Genomic DNA, 23300 nt, shown 5'->3' on the forward strand with positions numbered 1-23300 from the left:
CCATGAACCGTGAAATATTGTCATAAAACATTGAAGAATTGAAAAAATATCCCTAGACGATATTTTTGCTGAAACGAAGTGTATTTCAACTACAATGCACGCTCGTTTCTTGAAGGAAAAGATGAACAAGAAAAGCTGACATTTTCACACGGGGGTACTTTTAATTTCACTAGCAATTTAACTAAGTGTACTCCATCGAAAATGGCCGAATTAGTCGAATTAGTGTCGTCTGAGTCTCTGTTAAGCCTCTCTGCAAGTCCTCCAGCTTTTTTTTCTCGGACTGCGCCTTTCCGCCAGATGGTGTGCCGACTCCTCCCATGGGCGTGCCAGTGAAGCCCAACCTGGGCGTTGCGATGTCTGGAATCAACTAAAACAACACTGAGCGTTTCTACGTCATCGGGGCCTTGTTCTCAAAGCATCGCCTGCTGTCCTCCGTCAGAGTCCTGTTATCAACAGAACTAGACAAAATATACTGCATTCGGAACGGCGTGACCTGTCATTAAACTATAGCCTACTCTGTGAAAATCTTCATTGCACTCAATAAATGTAACGTGTATTCAATCGTATAAAATCCTTTATAGTCAAATGTATAAAATCCTTCACAACTTTAAATCGCAGTTCAGTTCTAGGGATCGGATTTAAAATGACTCATGTGACACTAACAGGCACAAGGCAAAACTATTTATAACATCATAAAATGTATATATTTAAATAGTTCATTTCAAATGCGTGATCCTAATTTTCATTATTTACGAGATAAATTTTGGTTGAAAATGTCACGCGTTAGGACCCAGCAGACACCAAACAAGGAAACCAGTGACGGAGTGAGGACGGCGTGCTAACGTGCTAAGCTAACATCTTAGCCCGGCCAGAACGGTCGTGGATCGATATTGGTCTCCCCCGGGGATCTCGTCGCTAATCCCGAGCAATATTACCCTTGTGCGCGTGTGTCTTTGTCATTAGATTTACGTTGCAATGCCGAGCAAAAAGAAGAAATACAACTCGCGATTTCCACCGGTAAGTGTTTACAGCCGCCGGTGCACCAGCTAGCTAACTCGAGCTAATCTTTGTGATTGCTAAGAAATTAATCTTAATTTTTATTTGATTGTACTTTTTTCTAATCGACATGCAAAACGTGATCGGGAAATATGTAGAAATGCAGTCACACTCCTCCAAATTTTCCATGTATCCGTTCTCAAATTGGCTTGCATTAGGTATTGTTTTTAGCATGGTGGGCTCTTACAAAAATGTTTTTTTTAAACTGTGTGGACCTTTAACATCCCAGAAAACTATTTTAGAGGTCCTTTTATTCTTTCCAGGCAAGGATTAAGAAGATCATGCAGACGGATGAAGAAATAGGCAAAGTGGCTGCAGCAGTACCCGTCATTATTTGTATCCTTGCTGAAAATCATTAGCTAATCCCTCCTATTGTTATCATTCTTTCCCACACAGTTTCTACGTTATGTTGAGTAAGCATCTCCAGTGACCTGTTTCAAGGTTATGATATAATGCAGATGTGTATGATTAGTTTGTTGATGGCCTTGCAACATCCACTTGCAGCTTGAAAGGGGGATTACCTCTTGTCCGATCCCCTCTCAAAGTTTCTTAAATTTCTCATGCTGAGGTTTTGAGTTTGTCCTTGCCCTCGAATAGGTTTTGGATCAGGGGATGGTGTAATAATGGCCTTTAGTCTGTACAGCTCTTTGAGACTTGAGATTAAGAGATATACAAACAAACATTGCATCAGCCACAAAATCACATTACAATGGGAATATATGGTTATGGATGCATATTTATTGTCTTAGGATGTTGTATTAACTCTTCAGAGAGATACCCCTTTCTTTTTGGTGGTCAGGGCTATATTAGACCCTAAAATTGACCTGCTAACAAGGGTTAATGGTGCCAATTTCTAACAAAACACGAGGGTTAAGATCTCATCTAAGGAATACTTTTTGAGCTAACACAATAAATATTCCTGACAAAAACCAACCAGGTTTTATCCATAAGAATCTTTTAATGGATTAGTTTTCAAGTGGCCTATGGCTTAGTTTGGGGGACCTCTATTATTAAATAATAGAAAAAACTGTGATCCACTTCATTGCCATGACAACAGGTTCCTTTACGATGACATCAGCAAGAGCCTTGGAACTTTTCTTGGAGTCGTTGCTCACAAAGGCCTGTCATGTCACCCAGTCCAAGAACGCCAAGACCATGACCACGTCACATTTGTGAGTTTTCTTGTCCGCATATTTTCATGTTGCTCACCTTTTTTGTGTGTGCTCAAAAAAAAAAAAAAAACCTGATGTCTTAAAAGGCTTGCTTTAATTAATAAAAAAGAAGGCAATTGATCTGATTTCCATTAAACGGTCCATGTCAACAGTCGATAACTGATACCCTTATTCACGGTTCACTGATCCATCAACCACAAGGGTCGTAGGGGCACGACTTCTTGTGGTGTGACTTGGGCAAGTACAGCCTGGCTGCGCCCCTCCACATGAAACACATAACACTGGTTTCCATGGTGACCAGTAGCAGCAGAAGCCTCCTGATCTGACTCAAATACAGCAGCGCCCTTATCATGGTAAATGGTCTGCATTTTTATAGCGCTTTTCAAGTCAATAAAGACCTCCTAAAGCGCTTTACAATGTGCTTCACACTTACCCATTCACACGCACACTCACACACCAAGCCCCCTGCCGCCTATCTGGTCAATCATTAGAATTGATTAGAATACCCCTACATAATATTGAGGGTAAATAAAACCCCAATGACAATACAGTACACCACTGGGATACGCAACCCTGTTTAAAGACATTTTCACTTTACTGTGGAATGTTTTTTGACCCCTTTACAGCATTTTGCTCTCCATCCCACATCAAGAACCAATTATTTCACAAACTCAAAAATGTTGAAAATTCTTGTTACACATTGTTTTATATGACAAAGTGCCTATAAGTCTATAAGATGCTTATTAGTCGACGTCATATCAAATTCTATTGGTTTGTCTCATGATATTATTAAAATGTTTATATGCTCATGACTGAATTACCTCCCACAATGCCTTCCTCCCCATTCAGTTCTGAATCTCGTCTTCCTTCTAAAGACTTTGCGAGTCAGTGAATACTATACTATTTTCTAGCTATTGGTCCTGAGACATACAGTGATTGTAAAGAGGCGAGGAAAACATAATGTCCATAGAAAAGAACCTTGCGATTATCAAGAAATACCAAAAAGGAAGAAAAGAAACTTGCGATTATCAAGAAATACCAAAAAGGCACATGAATCGCTACCCTCTGGTGCCTGTTGTTATGCAGTGTCACCTCACTGTTCAGTGATTAGCCGGATCTTGGCATTGATGGGCAGTGGCGTGTGTCTAACAATACAGATCCTAGATCCTAAATCGCTCTCATTACGCACCAGCAAATTATTTTTCAATACCTCCACAATCAAAAGTTAGACATCTAAATAAAAAGGTGCAACGTTTGTGTGTGTTTGTGTGGACCTGTGCATAGAAAGCAATGCATTGAGCTGGAGCAGCAGTTTGATTTCTTGAAAGACCTGGTGGCAACTGTTCCGGACATGCAAGGTGAAGGGGACGAGAATCACTCCGAGCCAACGGGGGAAAAGGTGCCACGCAGGTACTAACACGTCTAATATGTCCTCCACCACAATGTTATGTAATACGTCTTTTAGATTATTTGTGGATTTTGACCGCTTCGCCCTCAGGGGTCGGAAACCAGGGTCCAGTCACAAAAATGGAGGCGCCGGCACGAAAAGTAAGGACAAGAAGATGTCCGGGACCGAGTCAGAGCAAGAGGTGGGATGTGATGGGCGCCGAAAGAGCACCATTCTTTTGGGTTATCATGTCTCACTATTTATCTCCTTCTGTTGGATTTTGGAATCAAAGGACGAGTCTGAGGATAGTGAGACGGAAGGGGACGAAGAGGATGGCTCTCAGTCAAGCACAAATCAGCAGGCTGCGTCCAGGTTCCACAGGTAGGACCACAAATAGATCTGGAAACAAAACAGTAGTCTGTCTTTAATCGTTGGCAGCCAATCCTCAGATTCATGAACATAAATCAACAAAGCATCATCATTTTTTATTTAGCATGTACACTCACTGGATTACTCGTCAATTTACTGTAAATTCTGGACTACATAGCCCTTCTCATTAAAAGATGCATGAACAAATTTAAGGAAGAAAATCTTTGTTTTTGTACAAGTTGCACTGGTTTTTCAGCCGCAGGCTTAAACGGCCATGAAAATGAACTAATTCACGTAGATATCTTACATTTGAAAAAAAAAATGGAAACGTAACACATTGTGCAGCGATTAGGACTCGTGTCGGTGGACTATGTCTGCAGCTGTCAATCTGAACTGACTAGCGCACAAACAACTGTAAAAATAGGTTCATGCTTGCCATTATTTTAGCTGTTGAGTGAATGTACAGTAGTTTTATACCTGAACCAACACGATGTACAAACTCAACACTTCCCTCTAGCTGTCGCAGAGCGCATTTGATCTGAATTTATTAAAGTCAAGTCCTGTTTATTTGTGACGCCCTTAATCACAAGGAGTCACAAAGGGCTTCCCAGACCACAGATTATTTCAAACTACAGACTATTATTACACCATCACCTGATCTAAAGCCTACATGAGGGCAAGGAAAAACTCAAAAATCTCAACATGAGGTAAATGAAGAAACCTTCAGAAGGGACCGTACATGAAGTAATCCCCCTTCCAGATGTCATCAGCAGGAAATGTAGGTCATTCATAAGCTATAGTATAGAAGTGAGTTTTAAGCCTAGGTTGCAGATCGAATCTCGGGGGGAAGAGCATTCCACAGCACCGGGGCCCGAATGGAGAACGCTCTCGAACCTGCGGATTTCTTCTTGGCTCTTGGGATCACGAGTAGACCAGCATTTTCAGACAGGAACATGGGGGTAATTAAATCTGAAAGATATGAGGGAGCAAGTGAATGATTTTGTATACGACCAACAAAACCTGTAAATGTAAATGGTCTGTATTTCTATAGCGCTTTTCAAGTCAATGAAGACCTCCCAAAGTGCTTTACAATATGATTCACATTAACCCAGTCACACACACTCACACACCGATAGCAGCGTCAGCCATGCAAGGCAATTACCTGCTTATCGGGGGCATTAGGGATTCAGTGTCTTGTCCATGGACACTTCTACATATAACACAGAGGAGCACGGAATCAAACCTGCGACCTCTCGATCCCAAGACGAGCACTTTACCTTCTCAGCTACTGTAATATAGTCTCAAAAAAACCTCAGACAAGTAAACATGTTCAGACGTAAATTAATGAAATGTGATTCAACTGAACAAGTAAGCCACGATAGCATGTCAGAGCCCCTGCCCTGCACCCTTCTCCTTACTCTCTAGCAACAATCACTGTTTACGGATACCTTAACTGCCTCGGTCGTCGGGGCACCACTTCCTGTACAGCCTGGCAGCGCCTATTCCGCTCCGAGCCATTTTTTGCGGGTTTGTGTCCCCATGTAAAACATATAATACTGCTTTCTAGGGATACCAGTAGCAGGGTAAGCCTCCCGGTCTAAATCACATCTTAAACTCACAGCATACCTGTCAACCTGTAGGTTTTTGCCTTACAAAGTACGTTTATTATGCATTTTAAGACATGTACGACGCACAAGAAAATCTGTACGGAAAAATGCAAATTTGTCAATTATGGGTACCATCCGGTATACACAGACTATCACAAAACGGCAAATCAATCAAGTCAAACGAGTTTGCCGCGGTAGCCTCTATCTCGGTATCGTTTTTTTTTCCCGTTGCAAACGAAGCGAGCGGTTTGATGCTACTGTGCGCATGCGTCTGCCGCCTCGGATTTCATGTGGTAGTTGTGTAGTGAAAGGAAGTCCGTCTGTTTTTAGAGAACCGGCTTTTTTGGCTCAACTTATTAAAGAGAGCCGGCTCTCAAACGGCTCACTTGCTTTGATGCATTATATTACGAATTATGATGTTGTATAAAGAAGTTAAGAAAGAAGGAAGTAAAAAAGGAGAAAATGTAAAAAGACAGGTTTGTGGTGATCCCTTTAATCAGTATTTTACTATCAATAATTTAATGCAGCAAATGAATTGATAATTTGAATAAGAAAATGTATTATTCTACTTAATTTTCATGTATTTTTTCCTTCTGCAGTGAACATCCAAGCTCAGTATCTCACAACAAAATGTTAATTAACAATATATATGATATAACGAAACACATGTACAATATGACATGTTAAAATACATAAATAAACACGTTTGGGAAAAAAATATGGTGTAATATTATTTTGTACTTTGTAAGGGAAAATACGACAGTTTGTAAGGGCATGGAGTCGTGGAGGTTGACAGGTATGTAACAGGGAGCTAATGTAGGTTAGCTAAAATCAGGGTATTGTGATCAAACTTCCCTGTCTTAGTTAAAAGCCTGGCTACAGTCACTCTGGGTGAACGGTTGATAGAAATGACCTCGAGACTTGCTTCTTTATTTGGCATGCTCACAAAGGCTTGGCTGCTCATTTCATGTTCCCGCCTCGTAGTGCCGGGGGACCGCCGAAGTTCCCGCTCGGGATCAACCCGATCCAAGGGGACAACGAGGCCACCGCGCGATCCAAGGGCCCGGGAACCTTCGCCCCGTACCCCTCCATGATGCCCTCCGCACCACCTCCAACAGCCCCAATGCTACAACAAAACCAGGACTACGACGATGAAGACTATGACTCTTAGCTGTCCCCCGTTCCCCTCGATTTTTGTTCCACTTCCACACAAACAAACGCACCTTTTACGTTGAGGAGACCCAAAGACGACTCTTCATCGACGAGAGGCCACTGAAGAAAAACATATGGTAGTACATGGCATTTTAATTTTGTGTTATTTTTTTAAAATCGGGCTTTTATTTCACTGGTGACGAGGATCCAACCATAAACAATTTAAGGTGTTCTGTTATCATTAGTATTCCCCTTTTTTATGCCCACAAACAGGATAGGTGTGGTTTTGTATTACTTTCTGGCATTTCTCTTTCATTCTCACTATTTGTTATTCTTTTTTTTTATTTTTATTTTTTATTTCAAGTCCATGACCACACTTCAGACAGCACCTTGAAGTGTCTTGAAATTTTTGTTTCAGGCCACACTCAACTTCTTGTTTTCTTTTTTTGGTTCGTATTATGTCGGGTCACTCACTCCCTCATTTTCTTTCCTTTTTTAATTTTACGAATACAAATTAAAGCAGCTTTAACTTGAGTTAAAGCTATAACTTTGAAAGCCCTATTTAGAAGACTTTTAAGGATTTAATTGGAAAAAAACACACAGGTTCCCATTGATGACCATGATAAATGTTTCCAAATAGGTAGAGGGAAGTCACATTGTAAACTTTTTAACATTGTTTTCATTTTGTACGAATAAAATAAAACGTGTCAATATAGTACCATGTTATTTTCATTCCCACCGTGCAAAATTTGATTGATTCAATCAATGAGCGTCAAAGTTAATACATAAAATATATGTATATATTTTTTTTTAATTAAAACGTAGGGTTCTTATGGGTGTTTGAAATCCTTAAAAATGCTTGAATTTCAATGTTTTCAGGGAGTATTTTGTGGGAAGTGCTTGTAAATATGTGAAACTGTTGCCACGTTTCTCAACAAGTCTACTTAAAAATGATGCCGGCACTGCTTTCTGGTGGCTACGCTTTGCCATTGCATTTCTTCTTTCCTGGTTAATAACGGCAGCTGACATTAGTTTGTATGGCATTGTCATCGCCCCCTATGGGTCGCGCCCAAGAGGATAGGTGCATGCTACACCTAAACAGGCGACTATGAAATGATTATCTGTGCAAGGACAACATATCAATGTTTTCCAGTGGTAAGTTTAAATGGGAAGAACTTCCTGCAACTGAAAATGGAGGCTACATCTTATCCAACACCTATAGAAGGAGACATTTGTCTCAAATATATTTACACAGGTATTGTTAAAATCCACAGATGTATTTGTGATCCACTCAAGATCTGAAAATCGGTTGGGCGGGGAATATTTCACTCACTTTGAAAAAAACAAAACACAGGTTTCTATTGATAATTGGCCTCTGTCTTTAACGTTTCAATACATTATTACTACAGAGTAGTTCTTAACCTCTGAGGAACCTAATGAGAATTGAAGAAGACTTTTTCACTAAAAACAGTTTACAGTGGGACCACGCTACTTCGCGGTTCCACGTTCGCGGGTTCAGAGCTTCGCGGTCTAAAAAATAATAAAATGAAATAATTAAAAAAAAAAAAAAAATATATATATATATATATATATATATATTTATAATATATATATTTATAATATATATATATATATTTTAAGCATTTTTGAAGGGGCGTCGCTACTTCGTGGTTCCACGTTCGCGGTTTCAAAGCTTCGCAGGTCTAAAAAATAATAAAACAATTAAAAATAGAAATATATATATATCATTATTTTTATTTTTTTCAAGCATTTTTGAAGGGGCGTTGCTACTTCGTGGTTCCACGTTTGCTGGTTCAGAGCTTCGCAGGTCTAAAAAATAATAATAATAAAATAAAATAATTTAAAAATATATATATATTTGGGTTCAGAGTTTCGCAGGTCTAAAAACAAATAATAAAATAAAATAATTTTTAAAAATACATTTTAAAAAATTAAGCATTTTTGAAGGGGCGTCGCTACTTTCGGGTGGTTTTGCTCCCCATTAACCGCGATAACCAAGGGATTACTGTATTGCGTTTTCTGCCCTCTAGCAGTAGAGCTTCTAATCGTACTGTTTTTTTTTCCCAACAGGTCACACGACGTTAATTAATAAGAAGCGCTATTTTCTTCGCAAATCAATGTCGACCAGTCAAATAAAATTACTGGTTTATTTCAGATCAAATACGAGAATCTCTTTTAATCCAAGCTTTACTTTTCATGTTTGACAGGGATATAAAGCGTTTATCATGTGGAATAACTGTCAAATCTCAACCAATTGCTCCCTATATTAATTGCATTTCTTTTTATCAAGTGATATGAACCTTACAAAAAAGTGGCACCTATTTTCTCACAGCCAAACATACTGTGTTGAATAAAATCAAGAATAATTTGTGCAAACAAGTTGATTTTATTCTCGAAAAAAATTGCTTGCTCGAGGATAACATTTGCTAGCGACAATATTAGCAATCTACGATGCCCTTGTCGTCTGCCACCAATGACTGAGACGATCTGGATTACGATGGGTTTAAAAAAAAAAAAAAAAAAAAAAAAGTTTATTTCTTCAAACAAACTTTGTTATACGACACAGTATTTTAAATGGTCAAAAATGTATAACATAGGGTAAAACGTATAGGTAATATGTGTTTTTTAATGTAACTCATGATATAATACGAATTTATTCCCAGGGTAGGGAGGGTTACGTTATAAATGTAATCCAATATTGTTACTATTTACCTTGTGGGAAAAATGTAATCATTAACGGAATCCAAATGCCATAATAATGCAGTACAGTAATTTTCCTTGATAACTTTGGGTGTACCCCAATACGCCAATAAAAGACATAATAAATATAATAAAAACAAAATTACTAAATTTGAATAAAGATAAATGAACAATGTAACCTTAAAAAAGAATTGGAGGAAACCAAAGTAAGGTAATTGCTTGCAGAGGTATGATCTTCGATTAGAGCCTTACCCAAATTTTGGCCCGGCCTACAATGTCAATCATTACGTTCGGGTTGGTGGTCTTCTCCCTGCTGACTTTTTCTATATGTTTTAGTTACCCACCCGTCATTGATCTTCTTTGTCTGTCAGCCTCCCTTTGTCTCTCTTAAAGCGTTGTTCTAAAATATTTAAGGACGCACTGCTGCTCTTTTTTCTGCCCCTATTTTCAACCCGGTAAAATACGGATGCCCTTAAAATTTGTAAGAAATTCTGTCATTGATGCAAAGTTGTCGGTTAATGTAATCTCTCGAGACACAAATCTTATATATACATGTCTATACAGTCATGTTTAGCCTGGATCTGGTTACAAAAGACAGGCTTTATTTTTTTATCATAAATCACCTCTCCTCCCAAGTCCTCACAAATCAAATATGAAATTCTGGGTTCGCGTCAGTTTCGGTCCTGCAAATCAATCAATTAATCTATTAGCATGTTATGTATATGTAAATACACTTCTAACTAAAATTGTAATCCTGCAAAGTAATTTTTATTTTTCCAAACTGTAGTATAAAAATGTCTTTTTTTTCCGGTAACTAACAGAAAAGAATTACATTTTTGGTGCCCTGATTACATACGTCGTCCCCAAGTCTGTTCACTCCTCCGCTGAAATCATACAAACGACCGATTTCCGACTGCTTTTTCCAGCAATCATCCCAATCAATCAATCCATCCATCCATCCATTATCCTCAGTAGGGTCGCCCGAGGGGCTGTAGTCCATCCCAGCTGTCCTCGGGCAGTGTGCAGGAGACACCCTGAACTGGTTGCCAGCCAGTCGCGGGGCACACGGAGACAGACAACTCACTTGCTCATTCACACCTAGGGACAATTTGGACCGGCCAACCCATCTGACATGCATGTTTTTGGAATGCGGGAGGAAACCCACGCAGGCACAGGGAGAACATGCAAACTCCACACAGGGAGGCTGTGATAGCAGGACTTGAACCCTTGAATCTCTGCACCACGGGGCTGCACGCTAATCACCCAGCAGCCATGCATCTCAATCCAATATTTACCAAATTCTGTGTTGAACAAGGTTTAATTGACATTTGGCGCCTCTTAAATCCTAAATTTAAGGACTGTACTCGTGGTTCGCCCCTAATCATAAATTTAAATCTAAATTGACGTCTGGTTCGTTACCGATAAATTTATTTATTTAACTCCAGTATGCTAAAAATAATTCTTAGAGTGAACATATCAGATTTCTAATTTTGGAGATAATTAAGAGAACGGATAATTCAACACCAGTCAAAAACGGGAATTCCTAACAGCCGGTCCAAGGCTTAAGCGAGCTAAGCGGCTGTTTAGGGCCTCGCCGCCACTAGGGGGCCCCCAAGAGTGGTTAACTATTTTAGTTGCAACATCGTCACATTGTGTGTCCACTCAAAAAATATAAATACAACAGAAATACTACACAATAACCACAAAAATATCAAGTATAGTGCTTAAAAACAGGGACCTCTAATTTCTTGAAATAAAAATAGTATAGAATGACTACAAAAATACTACTACAGTAATACTATATTACAAAATGCTACAACTGAATTATTTACTCCAGAAATACTACAAAAAGATGACTACGTTAATGTTACAAAATACTGGAAATAATACAAAAAATCTGCAAAAATACTACTAAAATTCTGCTTTGGAAAGACATCAATTATGCTTCTGCTGAAATACTAAAGAAAATATTAATACATAATACTATAATATAAAAAAACTACTAGAGAAATATTACCGGTACTATAAAAGAGGTTTACAGAGGTTTACAACAGAAATACTGTAAACTACGCCTCTAGCATTACTACAAAAAATCTCCTACGGAAATATCACCAAAATACTACAAAAATAAAACTACAGTAACATTGTACCACAAAAATACTACAGAAATACTACAGATTTACAACAAACATTGGTATATGGATATAATACAAAATACAACAGAGATAGTACAAAAATACTAAAAAAAATACTACAATAATGCTAAAAAAATACTATAATCATAAAACTACTCTGATAATACAAAAATACTACGGATATAAAAAAGGTACTTTTGAAATATAACAAAAGTACTACAGTAATACCAAAAAAATACTACTATGGAAATACTACATAAAAATTACTTCAGGGATACTACCAAAATAGTACAAAAATAAAACTACAAGAAACTACAAAACTTTAATAAATATACGACTTCAAAAATACTAAAACCCCTTAAAAAAACTACAGTAATACTTCAAAACACAATAATTAACGAAGTGCTTAAAACAGGGACATCATTTACTATTTTGCTGTAATTGTGGTCGTTTCAAAACCAATTTGAAGAAACTAATCTTTTTATAAAGAACTATAACATGTCACATGCCGCCCCTGACTCCAAATAGTTGCCCACCCCTGGAGTTGAACATGGAATGAGTTCTAGTATGGATGCAAATTATCTAGTAATAGGGGGCCCCAAATCTAATTTTGCTTAGGGCCCCATGAGGGCTTGGGCGGGTCCAGATTCCTAAAATATAAAATCCCCCAATCCACCATCTCGTTTAGTAAAAATAAACCAAATGTGGCGCAACAAGGGTTGCTCACTAGTTAAAATGTTATATTTTGGGATTTTTATGTTGTTTAATCCGTATTTGACTGTTAGGGGATGTGTATTAGTATTTTTAAGGGTATTGAGTTTTGTAAAGCAGAAAAAGTAAGTGAAGTACCAGTATATCACCACTAAATGGTAAAGTCTCACAGGCGATCTATTTTGCAGATGAGGTAAAACAACAACAACAACAAAAACAAAAATATATAAAACAAATCTGTAACACCAGCTGGAGCTAGACCATCCACCTGGGTCCCGTTACAAAAACAGTGTTCTAGGGATTTATAATATACTTAAGAATCTCCCCTTTTTATTGATTTAAACATGTCCTTATATTTACTTTATCTTTATTTTTTTATCGGTATTTCTGTCTTGTACCACGGACAGACTGAAGAGATCTTTTCTTCCTCATGCCATGAGGCTCTTTAACTCCACCCGGCGGAGTAAAGGCCCACATTAAACCACACCCCCTACATTGCATATTACCGGACTTTTATTGCAGTGTGTATTTTATGTAGCACTATTTAAATACTCTATACAACACGCTACCGCTACAGTGGTTATTAGCACGTCACATTGGCGGCAGTGGTTCAGGAGGTAGAGTGCTCGTCTTGGGATCAAGAGATCACAGTTCGAATCCCGGCTCCTCCGTGTTACATGTCAAAGTGTCCTTGGGTAAGACACTGAACCCCTAATACCCCCAACAAGCAGGTTAGCACCTTACATGGCTGCATGGCCGCTATTGGGAAATGTGAAGCACACTGTAAAGCGCTTTGGGAAGTCTTGACTTGAAAAGCGCTAAATAAATGCAGATCATTTCATTTGCATATTGTATTCCTTTTGCTTTATTATTGTATTGTTCTCAGCGAACGGATGCTGCTGGAAATGTGAATTTCCCTGCGGGGATGAATAAAGTATCTATCTATCTATCTATCTATCTATCTATCTACAGCACCTTGTGTTCTCTTGAAAATATTTACTTTGTTTTGTTTTATTTTTGTTTTGTTTTTTACTTTTCTATGCCATTTCTTTTGTATTTGTGACGTTCCATAAAAATGGATCAAACGCAAAAAAAGAGGAAAAAAAGCCTTTTCATTCCTGACATTTGCGTTTTGTATAAATTTACCCCCAAAAGGACTTCCGTGAAATGCTTTTATTTTGTAAGGTATAACCCACTGTCTTCCTTAAGTAGGTTGCACTTGATGCTGTCCTGTCACCTGACTTCCGGTCGAGGAAGTGAAAAAGTTTGGACTCCCCCACCCTCTGGAGAACGGACGTTCAAGTGACTTCGAGGTCCACTAAACTTGCGTGGAAACGGAATATAACGTGTCGCAACTCGCTTTTAATGGGATTATCGTTATCTTCAGTGAAACTCTCTTCTTGTCGGCTGGGGTGGCGAAACGAATTGGACAAAACGCCCAGCGGCGTTTCGGTATCGACACCGCGAGTATCATGAGGAGGATGAGCACCACAACTTTGGAGAGATAAGGGCCGACATGTTGTTTGGGAACACGACGCCGGCGAGTGTTTTTCTGCTTTTGACAGGACTTTCCCTCAAGTTTTGAGTATTTTGCTTGAAGTTTGGATGAGGTCCTCAGTGGTCACGACTCCCCCTTGAAAGTTGTGGTGAACAGAGTGGGCCGGCTGGGCTGAATGCTCCCTTTCCTGCTATTCTTCTCTCCACTCCTCTGCGCTTCCTGCTGGCGTTGACCGACTCCACTTCATGGCTAAAAATACAGAAAAACAGACCTCAGAGTCCAGTCAGGAAGCCTGGATGAACCTCTCCTAGTCATTTACTTGTATTTTATGTCCTTATGCAGGAACTGCGTTTAACTTTACTTTATGGCTTCCAATTCTACAACAATTCAGCCAGAAGGCCTTAGGGAACTTTGCTCCACTTTATCCTTATCTGAATCGTTTTATCCATCTGTAATACAGTTAACCCGTTGCTAATGGCTAATAATTTGGGAAAACTGACCTCAATCTCCAATGAGTTAGCCTTGGTGGACCATTATCAACTTCTTGTCCTTCAGGAGTGTTCAACTTTGTTTAATCGGTAAGGATATTTCAAGGGTTTAGCCTCAGCAAGGCTCTTTTCATTCAGTTACGACCTAAAAAAAAGTGAAATTAAAAACTGACTTAGTCCGATCAGGAAGTCATGCTTTGTCAGCACTTTTGACTTTTCCTCTTCGTTTTACTTCACTCAGGAATTTGAAAAAACATTGATGACACAGCCCTAAACAGTCGCATTAAACCTTGATGGCTAGCTATACTTAAAAGTGGAAGTCTTAAAATCTTAAATGGACGTTTTTATCAGCTTCCTTTCCCGTTAAGCTTTCAGTTGCAGCATTCAGTCGATGCCAAACGAACAAGCTTATTCTCTCATTATGAGTGTGTGAAATCCAGGCTGGTGATTACACGACATTATATTTGCGGCCTAACCATGTGTTGGGAAACCACACAGCGCATGACTTGAGACCACATGCTACCACATTTTCAGATGACCTGAATTCCCAGCATCCTAACCTGGCACCTGGGGATGCAACACTATTTGTGTCTTAAGTTCGCCCAGCTACTGTTTATCCCCTTTGAACTTTTCACTCATCCCTAATGAACCTTCAAGACGGACGAGAACGGGAGCGAGGCGCGATAAAGTACTCCTTTGTACTTTATTTTCAAACCCTCGAGGTGCAGAGTCCGATCCGTTCAAAACAAGTGTCGGAGGCTCCATGGAGCCGCTGAAAAATATATTCAGCCGAGGCCCGTTGTCCAACTGGAAAAACTTGGAACAATCGCAAAAAGGCAACTTCACGAATCCCGTATGGACAGCCTTGTTCGACTATGAGGCATCCTGCAAAGACGAGCTCACCCTACGGAAGGGCGACCAGGTAGAGGTCCTTTCTCTTGACTCTGAAATCTCTGGTGATGAAGGTTGGTGGGCAGGGAAGGTCAACAACAAAGTGGGCATCTTCCCTTCCAACTATGGCTCGTTCAAGCCCAGTGGATACGGGAAGCTCCCGGGCAGCGGCGTGGTCAACGAGCTGGGCCCCGCCATTGTGGGCGAGTTCGAACCTGCTGTGGTGAATTTCCGTGAACTTAGCCTTCAGGAGGTGATCGGGGTTGGTGGTTTCGGGAAGGTGTATCGCGGCACGTGGCGAGGCGCCCTAGTGGCCGTGAAGGCTGCCCGTCAGGATCCGGACGAGGACATTAGCGTGACTGCGCAGAATGTCCGACAAGAGGCGCGTCTCTTCGCCATGCTCACCCACCCAAACATTATCGCCCTAAAGGGTGTTTGTCTGCAAGAGCCCAACCTGTGCCTCATCATGGAGTATGCCTCGGGTGGGGCCCTGAGCCGGGCGCTTGCAGGCCGCCGTATCCCACCGCATATCCTCGTCAACTGGGCTGTGCAGATCGCTCGTGGAATGCTCTACCTTCACAATGAGGCCATCGTTCCCGTCATCCATCGAGATCTCAAGTCAAACAACAGTGAGTATCCTCTCCCAAAAGTCTTAGTTCTTCTTAATTCAAGAAGGTTTAACAATCAACACTGCCTAAAAGTTAACAGTGAATTATTCTTCAAAGTACTAAGACTTGGTCTCAAACATTTTAATAGAAAAATGTTCTTAAAGGTATTGTCCAATTTCTTAAACATGCAAAATGTGAGAAAATGGTACATGGTTTTTGCATTAAATCTAGATTTAATCGATATATTCCTGAGACGATGCATTTTGAAGACATCATGTCTTGTCATCCTGAGATGTTACCTCATTGGAGGATCACTAATAAGCTAGTTGCCATATTGTTTTCCGTGTTAATAGGTCAGAGAGGTTATGAGTGTTTTGAGTGAAGTTTCTGTGGAGAATGCCATGGTATTGTATTGTGGATGGATGCAGTAATGGTGCAACGAAGGAAGTGCAGCCAAAAAGAGGGAAAAAAATAAATGGATATCTGCCATGGTGGGCTAATCTGGACCGATAAATGAAAGGCGGGTGCAGCCTCAGAGGAAAAACGCGAGGCTGGCTGACCAAAAACACTGAGCAGCCAAGGTAACCAGGAACCAACAACAAAAAGCAACAACTACGGAGACGAACGCAAATAAATCGGGGACGTGGCAAAAAAGAAAACTTACACCATGCTAGCTGTCTAAACAACACACGGTGGGCATCCAATGGGTACTTACTTGGTGCAAAAAAACATGGAAAGCCCTCAGCAGCTCTGACAAAAACAGGGAGCTTGGTGGCTAAAACTACATGATCCGCGACACACGCTGCAAAAAAACGCTTATAAAAAGCCACCATCGCCTATCTAAAAGGAGGCAAACAAGGAATGCGCGCTGTAACTATTCAGAACGCCCCCCCCAACCAGTAACAAGGCAAGCAAAGATCCAATTACTCAAAGCAAAAAAATGTACAATACACAATCTGTGTTCAATACATTCGCTGTCTGTTTCAGAGCTGCCTCTTATGTTGTTTTAATGGGATTCACTATTCTGAAAGTGTTGTTTCTTCAATTACATCATAATACTAGAGGAAATAAGTCACACTGGTTAACTTTGAGACTAAATTCTTTAAGCCCTCCAGTGAAATATTTTGCAATGTATTTGTATAATTGTGGGGGGAATACTACACCTTCTATTAAAAAAAATCTGTTTGGGAATACCTTTTAAGAGGTCATGTGTATTGAACTTTATAGAGTTGAACACCAGGGTTTTCCCCAGAAGATCGGTAGTGCATGATCCACTGGGAAAAAAATTCAGAGCAGGAAAATATTTTTCAATAATCACAAAGGTACATTGACAAAAATTATCCGTTTTGGTTAATACTTGTACATATTTTGTAAAAATAGATGTACCTTTTGATCTTAAAAGCTTTTTAAAGTAGTCTCTTTTATCTATCTTTATATCTCACTATCCAAGGTATTTCATTGTGTGTAATCACTTGACCAAATAAAGTCAAGTAAATTCAACACACTTTCAGAGCTTATTTGGTAAAGAACTCTAAATGCTTTTGTATTTTTTTCTAAAGTCAGAACATATACTTCATAGGGTTAAAAAATTATTACTTTTTTCTAAAAAATGTGTGTACTAGAAATGCGGGAGGTATAAGGTATGATTTTGTTTGGCTCTTTGTTAAGGCTTTGACTGATGTAATGGGGACAGTGGAGCCTTGGTAATGGCCTGACTTTATGGATAACAAGCTACAGATTTGGTTGACAATATTGCACTGAGCACAAAGACAACATTTAGGAAAGGTCAGCTGTAAGGATAGTGCTTTTGCTGAGCGATTAACACAAATCGTGTTTCCACATGTGGGTGTGTTAGAGGCCGGCAATCCCCATCTAGTATTGCGGGCTCCCTAGCATCAGGATGCAAACGGCTACCTGTTTGAAATATATTTGGTTCCGGGTCACACTGAGAGAAGCTGTACAATAACAACACTTTCAACTACCTGGCAAATTATTCTATGTATTCTGGCCTTCCCTCAGAATCGTTCCTATCCAAATGAAATCACATTTAGTATTTTGAGGTTAAGTCAAAATATGTAAATGAGTGCCGTTATTTACATTATTGGTTACTATAACTTGCCCTTAGGATTGCGGTTTATATATTATTTTCTTTGTGTCATCAACATAATGAGCAACACCAGATGAAGAAAGAATACAATTTGTATTCCCTACAAGAATTATTTACATATCAGCCAGTGTTCATTTTACCTCTGAAAAGTGATTGGTCCCGGGGACTCGCATGCTCAAAAATCTATGGGTCCCAACAGAGATCTATGGGTCCCCAAAATTTAGTGTTATCGAGGTTGAAATTGTAAATCGGTGACAAATATATAATAAAAATCCATAAATTCATTCAGTTTTAATCATCAAATTATTAATTCATTTTCTGCATCAAATTATTGTTGGTAATATACCGATTAAAGGGATAACCACAAACCTGTCTTTTTTTCATTTTATACTTCCTTTTTTTCTTAACTTCTTTATACAACATCATAATTCGTAATATAATGCATCAAAGCAAGTGAGCCTTTTGAGAGCCGGCTCTCTTTAATGAGTTGAGCCGAAAAAGCCGGTTCTCTAAAAAGAGACGGACTTTTCACTAAACAACTAGAGATCGGCGTGCAGACGAAAACTCGAACCCCGAGACCAAAACAACATCTGCCGGATCTGCCTGACGAAAAGTTTATAGTGCGGTAAATCGTTGTTTAAAAAAAATGTTATCTGGTAATAATGACAATTTTGTGTCAAAAAAGTTGCGTCCTGGGGACGCACGTTGATTTGAGACTATGCGTCCCCAGCAAACATTATGCGTCTAGGACGCAGGGACGTGGGCAAACGAGAACACTGATCAGCAAACAAAACAAGAATACAGACTTCTCGTACAGTTTATCTCCTGGCCCCAAGATGGGTCCAGCTTCTGTATTCAGGATTACTTGTTTTTGGTTAGTGACTACGGGGCAAGGAAATGTACTTTTTTGATAGAAACAAACATTGTGCCTTCCTTTCCTTAGCAAAGTTCAACAATCCAAGATTGGGCTGGAATTCGATTGGACTTTGATGCAGGAAATTGGACCAAGTAGCATCGCAACACAGTTTTACCACAAGTGGCCCTTTTATTATCATTCCGCCCAGACTGCATAACATTGCTGTCAGCTGAGATTGTATCTGCCCCGCTCCCAATTGCCCCACCTCCTTTGCATTCTATGCTGTCCCAAGCTTACAAATGACTGTTTTTTTTGTGTTGCGTTCTGGGGATATGAGTTTACTTCCTCACCCGAGTGCAGTTTTGGTAGACCTCCGGTACAAGGCAAGCCTGCGAAAGCGAGAAGTTTTTGCGTGGTGTCGACACAAACACAATTCCTCTCTGTGTGCCGAGCAGATCATATCACTCCTCCCCAACCCCTATTTTTTATTTTGTATTTTTTTATTATTATTATTTTTTTTTAACTTCTCAGGCCTGCCCTTGCACGTCTGTGTGGCAACTGCCTTGTAGTGACAGAAATATCCTGTTGTTTTTCCGTAAGACCTTCATTTAGCTAGACTTTTTGTCATGCGTTGTACATGAACTGAAATTCTACGAAAGTCAAAAAGTAGGAGAGAAGCTGTGTGCGATGTCATTTATTACGCCACCAGTTCCCCAAGTAGTTCTTCTTTTGTCAATTTGTGGTAAATCCGAGCTGCTGGCTGACCATAATTGCAGTTTACGCCAACTACCTGTAAGTAATAAACAACTGTTGAATCAGAGTGAAAAAGTAAACCCCCGAAACATGACTCTGTACTTTCATATAATGGATCATCTATCGAGGCGTGTTTTGGAATTGAAGTGTGTTTTGGTTAGCAAATCAAGCGCTGCCTGGAATTTGCCTATGCACATTTTTGTCTTTCCAGGAACCACATGACCTCTTGTTCGTCATTTTTTTCTTAATAAGAAACGGTCACAATATTTTACAGTTTCGTATATAGTGAGTTGTACTTTGTTTTGTTAATCAAGACTTGGATTGAGTAACCGGAGTTGAAAAATATATTTTGTTTTATACAAAACTACAAATAGGAAGTAGAGTATGCTTGAACCAGTGCTGCTTTTTTGTCACTTTAGTAATTGGTCTAGATTAGAGGCAAGATCAGGCTTAAAAAAGTCGCGGTATATAAACCCGAAGCTGCCCAAACCCGTCGGATTAACTTGATTTGATAACTGAGCCCGAAATAAACCCAAAGCTGTAATTCACCTCCAAAACAAACACACAGCTTTACTTCGGCCGTGCATACTCTAGCACCGAACTGTGCGTTTTGGCTGAACTATGCAGCTTGGGGTTTACTTGGGGCTGAATCCCTCAAATCAAGTGTGCACTTCAAGTGCAGCGCGAAAACCAGAAAGTTTGTAAAGCATGTAAGCTATTGGCGAGAAGCGGAAATGACGTCTGACGTGAGGGAGGTGGAAAGAGGAAGAGGCGCATCTTTTACCCCAATAGTGAGGAATTCAATTTCTTTGGACTTAGTGATTTTTTTTTTTTTTTTAGCTAAACTGATAGTTTGGTAAGCATTTTCGTTATCTGAATAATTACTTGAGTAAAAGTAAGTGCATGCTGTGTGAATCCTTCATGAAGGGGGGAAAAAACGGCATGAGAGAGGCACAGCTGGCCCACGACTGAATCAGTGTCGGGCCTGGTTCGGACCCAGGCCCAAGATCTTGTGTCTAGTCTAGATTTTTACCCTGGAGTGTCATGGCTAATATCGTTGAAAACAATGTTCACTACGTTGTTATCAATGACAATAAAGACAATTCAATTCAGTTAAATTAACCAATGAGCATACGTTTTGGGCAATATATTAGGACCATGCTTAAGGGGTTTGTAAAATACAGAATTTTTAATCTTTGTTTATTTTACCATTTGGATCACAAAAAGTGAGGGCCATACAAACAAGCATCCACTTTTTTATTCGTATTAGCTGTTGCATGTATTAACAAACAATACACAGACATCAACGTGAAATAAAGTTGTGCATAAGATATCGCAGCCTGTTCAGCAAGTTTCCTTGCCCTCATGTAGGTTGTAGATCAGGGGGTGGTGTAATCAAAGTCTGAAAAGCCCTTTTGAGACTTTCTGTGATTGAGGACTAAACAATAAACAAAACTTGACTTGACTTTGTCCAAACAATTTCACTTTAAATACGAAACTGTTAATTTGGTAGTGGAGATCTGCAATATTTGTTTTTTCACATACAAAGCCGGATTCGGCTCTTTCGTTTTCTGTCTTTCAGAACAATTTTCCTATCTTTCTTTTGAGAATGGACATCAGACCAGAGAAGCACACAGTCAAATCTTATTTTTAGTCTGTCTTAGATTAAATTGCATGTTTGTTTCTACTGCCGGCCGCTCCATTTTCTTAATGACATGTTATTTGCTTGGTCCGGACACAAAGGGGAGTTAAGAAATCTATGAAGTGTATTCATCGACCTCTATTATTTCGAGTGTTTTGTACGATTATTTGACAGCACGGGGTGAAACTACAGCCGCCTTTGCTGACTTGGTTTCTTTTGAGAAACAAACAGTTTCGCCACTCCCAAAAGGGGCAAAGTGCGTGTGTGCCATTCTGGCACATTTTCGAACCCGTGCAAGCAGTGTTAGCCACGACAATTTTGTTCCTCTCAAAAGGCTCTTTTTAAAAGAACCCACAATGTGCGTTGTCATTTTCCTTGACATTATCTTCTTGAAGCCCCAAAATAGCATGTCGCTACATGCTGTAAACGTGTGCTGGTAAATACACTACTCTGAGCACTTGGAACTCACTGACCTTTTGTTTCCTCTTCTTGCTTTTGGAAGAAGTTAGATCTTTAGGATCAACAGGGTTGTTTTTTGTTATTTTTGGGCAGGCGAGCGCTATGCATCCACCAGTATGTTTTCATCCTTCCAATCCGGTCTCCAAACATCCATTAGTCTGTGTTTGTTTGCCTTTGCGTTATTTGCTCATTGGCGTATAAATGTTAACGTTCGTTGACTTATGGGGGGTACGAAAAGGCTCATTGAATTGCTGTTGGCAGATGACGTTTTAGGTAGTTATAAATGCTTTCTGCCGACATTTGAGTAAGAAAATGTGAGTAAAGATGTGCCTGTTTCTTTTGTTTTTTTCCTGTCAGTTGTAATTGTTTTCAAGGTTCCTGTAGCTTATGGCTAAAACTTAGTGATGTTTTTTCTGCTTTGTCATGCTCCGTTCAGTTGACACTTGATTAGGGCTGCAACAACGAATCAATTATTGAAAGTGTTAGCATTTTATCATTAGGCATTTAATTTTGTCGTTAAGTTGATGGCTGTAGTACTTCTTAGGTCTAGCAGAGTGCACCTCAAGGGATGGACTTTTCTTTGTTTAAAAAAAAGGATGTTACATTTTTTCAAAATCCTTTTTTATTAAACATTGCATCATTACAAACCAAATTGGTCATGTAACCGTTTTATGTCAAGGTAACCATTTTTAAGGGAACATAAAGTGCTTCAGAAGTACAGAGGAAAAAAAATCGAAGCTAATTGAATAAATGAAGTGAAAATAGAAATAATAGTGAGACGTTTACCTCAATACAAGGGGCTGATTCTTAAGCATATTATATATCATTTGCACATTGGGAATGTTGATCATATTCAAAGATTTAACCCCCAAAAAAACAAATTTGACCGATTTACATTTTTTTAATATTTTTGGTGGATCAATTTTAAGCTACACATAAAAATAAATTTATTGCTCTTCATTTTTGTTTTGTATGATAAGTCCAAGTATAATATAATCTTTGGGCAAGGTGGTAGAAAAAGAGTATCTTACATATTTTAGGTGTACAGCCTACATTTGTATGTATTTTTGTTTGTTTCATTTTATTGATAAAACACTTTGATTTTTTTATTGTTTTATACTATACAATATTCTGTTGTTTGGTGCACCTTTTTTCCATCGGTCCAAAACTTCAATATTTGAATGAAGAGGAGGCAAAGTAAAAAATGTTTAAAAAAAAAAAAAAAAAAAGTAATCGACCAATTCATTGATTATTAAAATAACTGCTGGTTGCAGAACTACTCTTGGTGGCTGTATTGATAGATAGATAGATACTTTATTCATCCCCGAAGGGAAATTCACATTTCCAGCAGCATCCCTGAGCTGAGAACAGTACAATAATAAAGCCAAAAGAATACAATATACAAATACCCAGTGTGACGTGCAAATGCCCACTGTAGCGTGTTATATAGAGTAACTAAATAGTGCTACACAGAATACATATTGCAGTAAGATTCGGTAATATCCAATGTAGGTGGTGTGGTTTAATGTGGGCCTTTACTCTGCCGGGTGGAGTTAAAGAGCCTCATGGCATGAGGAAGAAAAGATCTCTTCAGTCTGACCGTAGTACAAGACAGTGACAGCAGTCTGTCGCTGAAACTGCTCTTCTGTCTGGAGATAATGCTGTGTAGTGGATGCGATGGATTGTCC

The 23300-nt window shown here is 39.2% G+C and overlaps 2 protein-coding genes across 2 annotated transcripts in view; both read left to right on the top strand.

Annotated features, from left to right (window-relative positions):
* Positions 1-470: 470 nt before the first annotated feature.
* On the top strand, positions 471-7458 carry drap1 (DR1-associated protein 1 (negative cofactor 2 alpha)). The gene is made up of 7 exons (XM_088348371.1): positions 471-1017; positions 1320-1392; positions 2135-2228; positions 3513-3638; positions 3727-3817; positions 3908-3996; positions 6576-7458. The coding sequence occupies exons 1-7, from the start codon at positions 976-978 to the stop codon at positions 6760-6762; spliced, it is 702 nt and encodes a 233-aa protein (XP_088204497.1). The 5' UTR covers positions 471-975; the 3' UTR covers positions 6763-7458.
* A 6108-nt stretch (positions 7459-13566) lies between these two features.
* Positions 13567-23300, top strand: part of LOC148356487 (mitogen-activated protein kinase kinase kinase 11) — a 35087-nt gene continuing 25353 nt past the window's right edge. The window contains exon 1 of the mRNA XM_088347096.1: positions 13567-15816. Within this exon, the coding sequence (XP_088203222.1) occupies positions 15060-15816 (757 nt within the window). The 5' untranslated portion in view covers positions 13567-15059. The remainder of the gene's footprint in view (positions 15817-23300) is intronic.

Source organism: Urocampus carinirostris, chromosome 11 (genome assembly GCF_059441175.1).
Source record: "Urocampus carinirostris isolate Australia breed hairy pipefish chromosome 11, RoL_Ucar_1.0, whole genome shotgun sequence".
Lineage (NCBI taxonomy): Eukaryota > Metazoa > Chordata > Actinopteri > Syngnathiformes > Syngnathidae > Urocampus > Urocampus carinirostris.

Excerpts from the sequence above, each read along its gene's own strand:
- drap1 (XM_088348371.1), top strand. The coding sequence starts at position 976 with ATGCCGAGCAAAAAGAAGAAATACAACTCGCGATTTCCACCG. Across the intron at positions 1,018-1,319 it reads ACAACTCGCGATTTCCACCG|GCAAGGATTAAGAAGATCAT; the intron begins GTAAGTGTTTAC and ends TATTCTTTCCAG. Across the intron at positions 3,818-3,907 it reads GGACCGAGTCAGAGCAAGAG|GACGAGTCTGAGGATAGTGA; the intron begins GTGGGATGTGAT and ends TTGGAATCAAAG.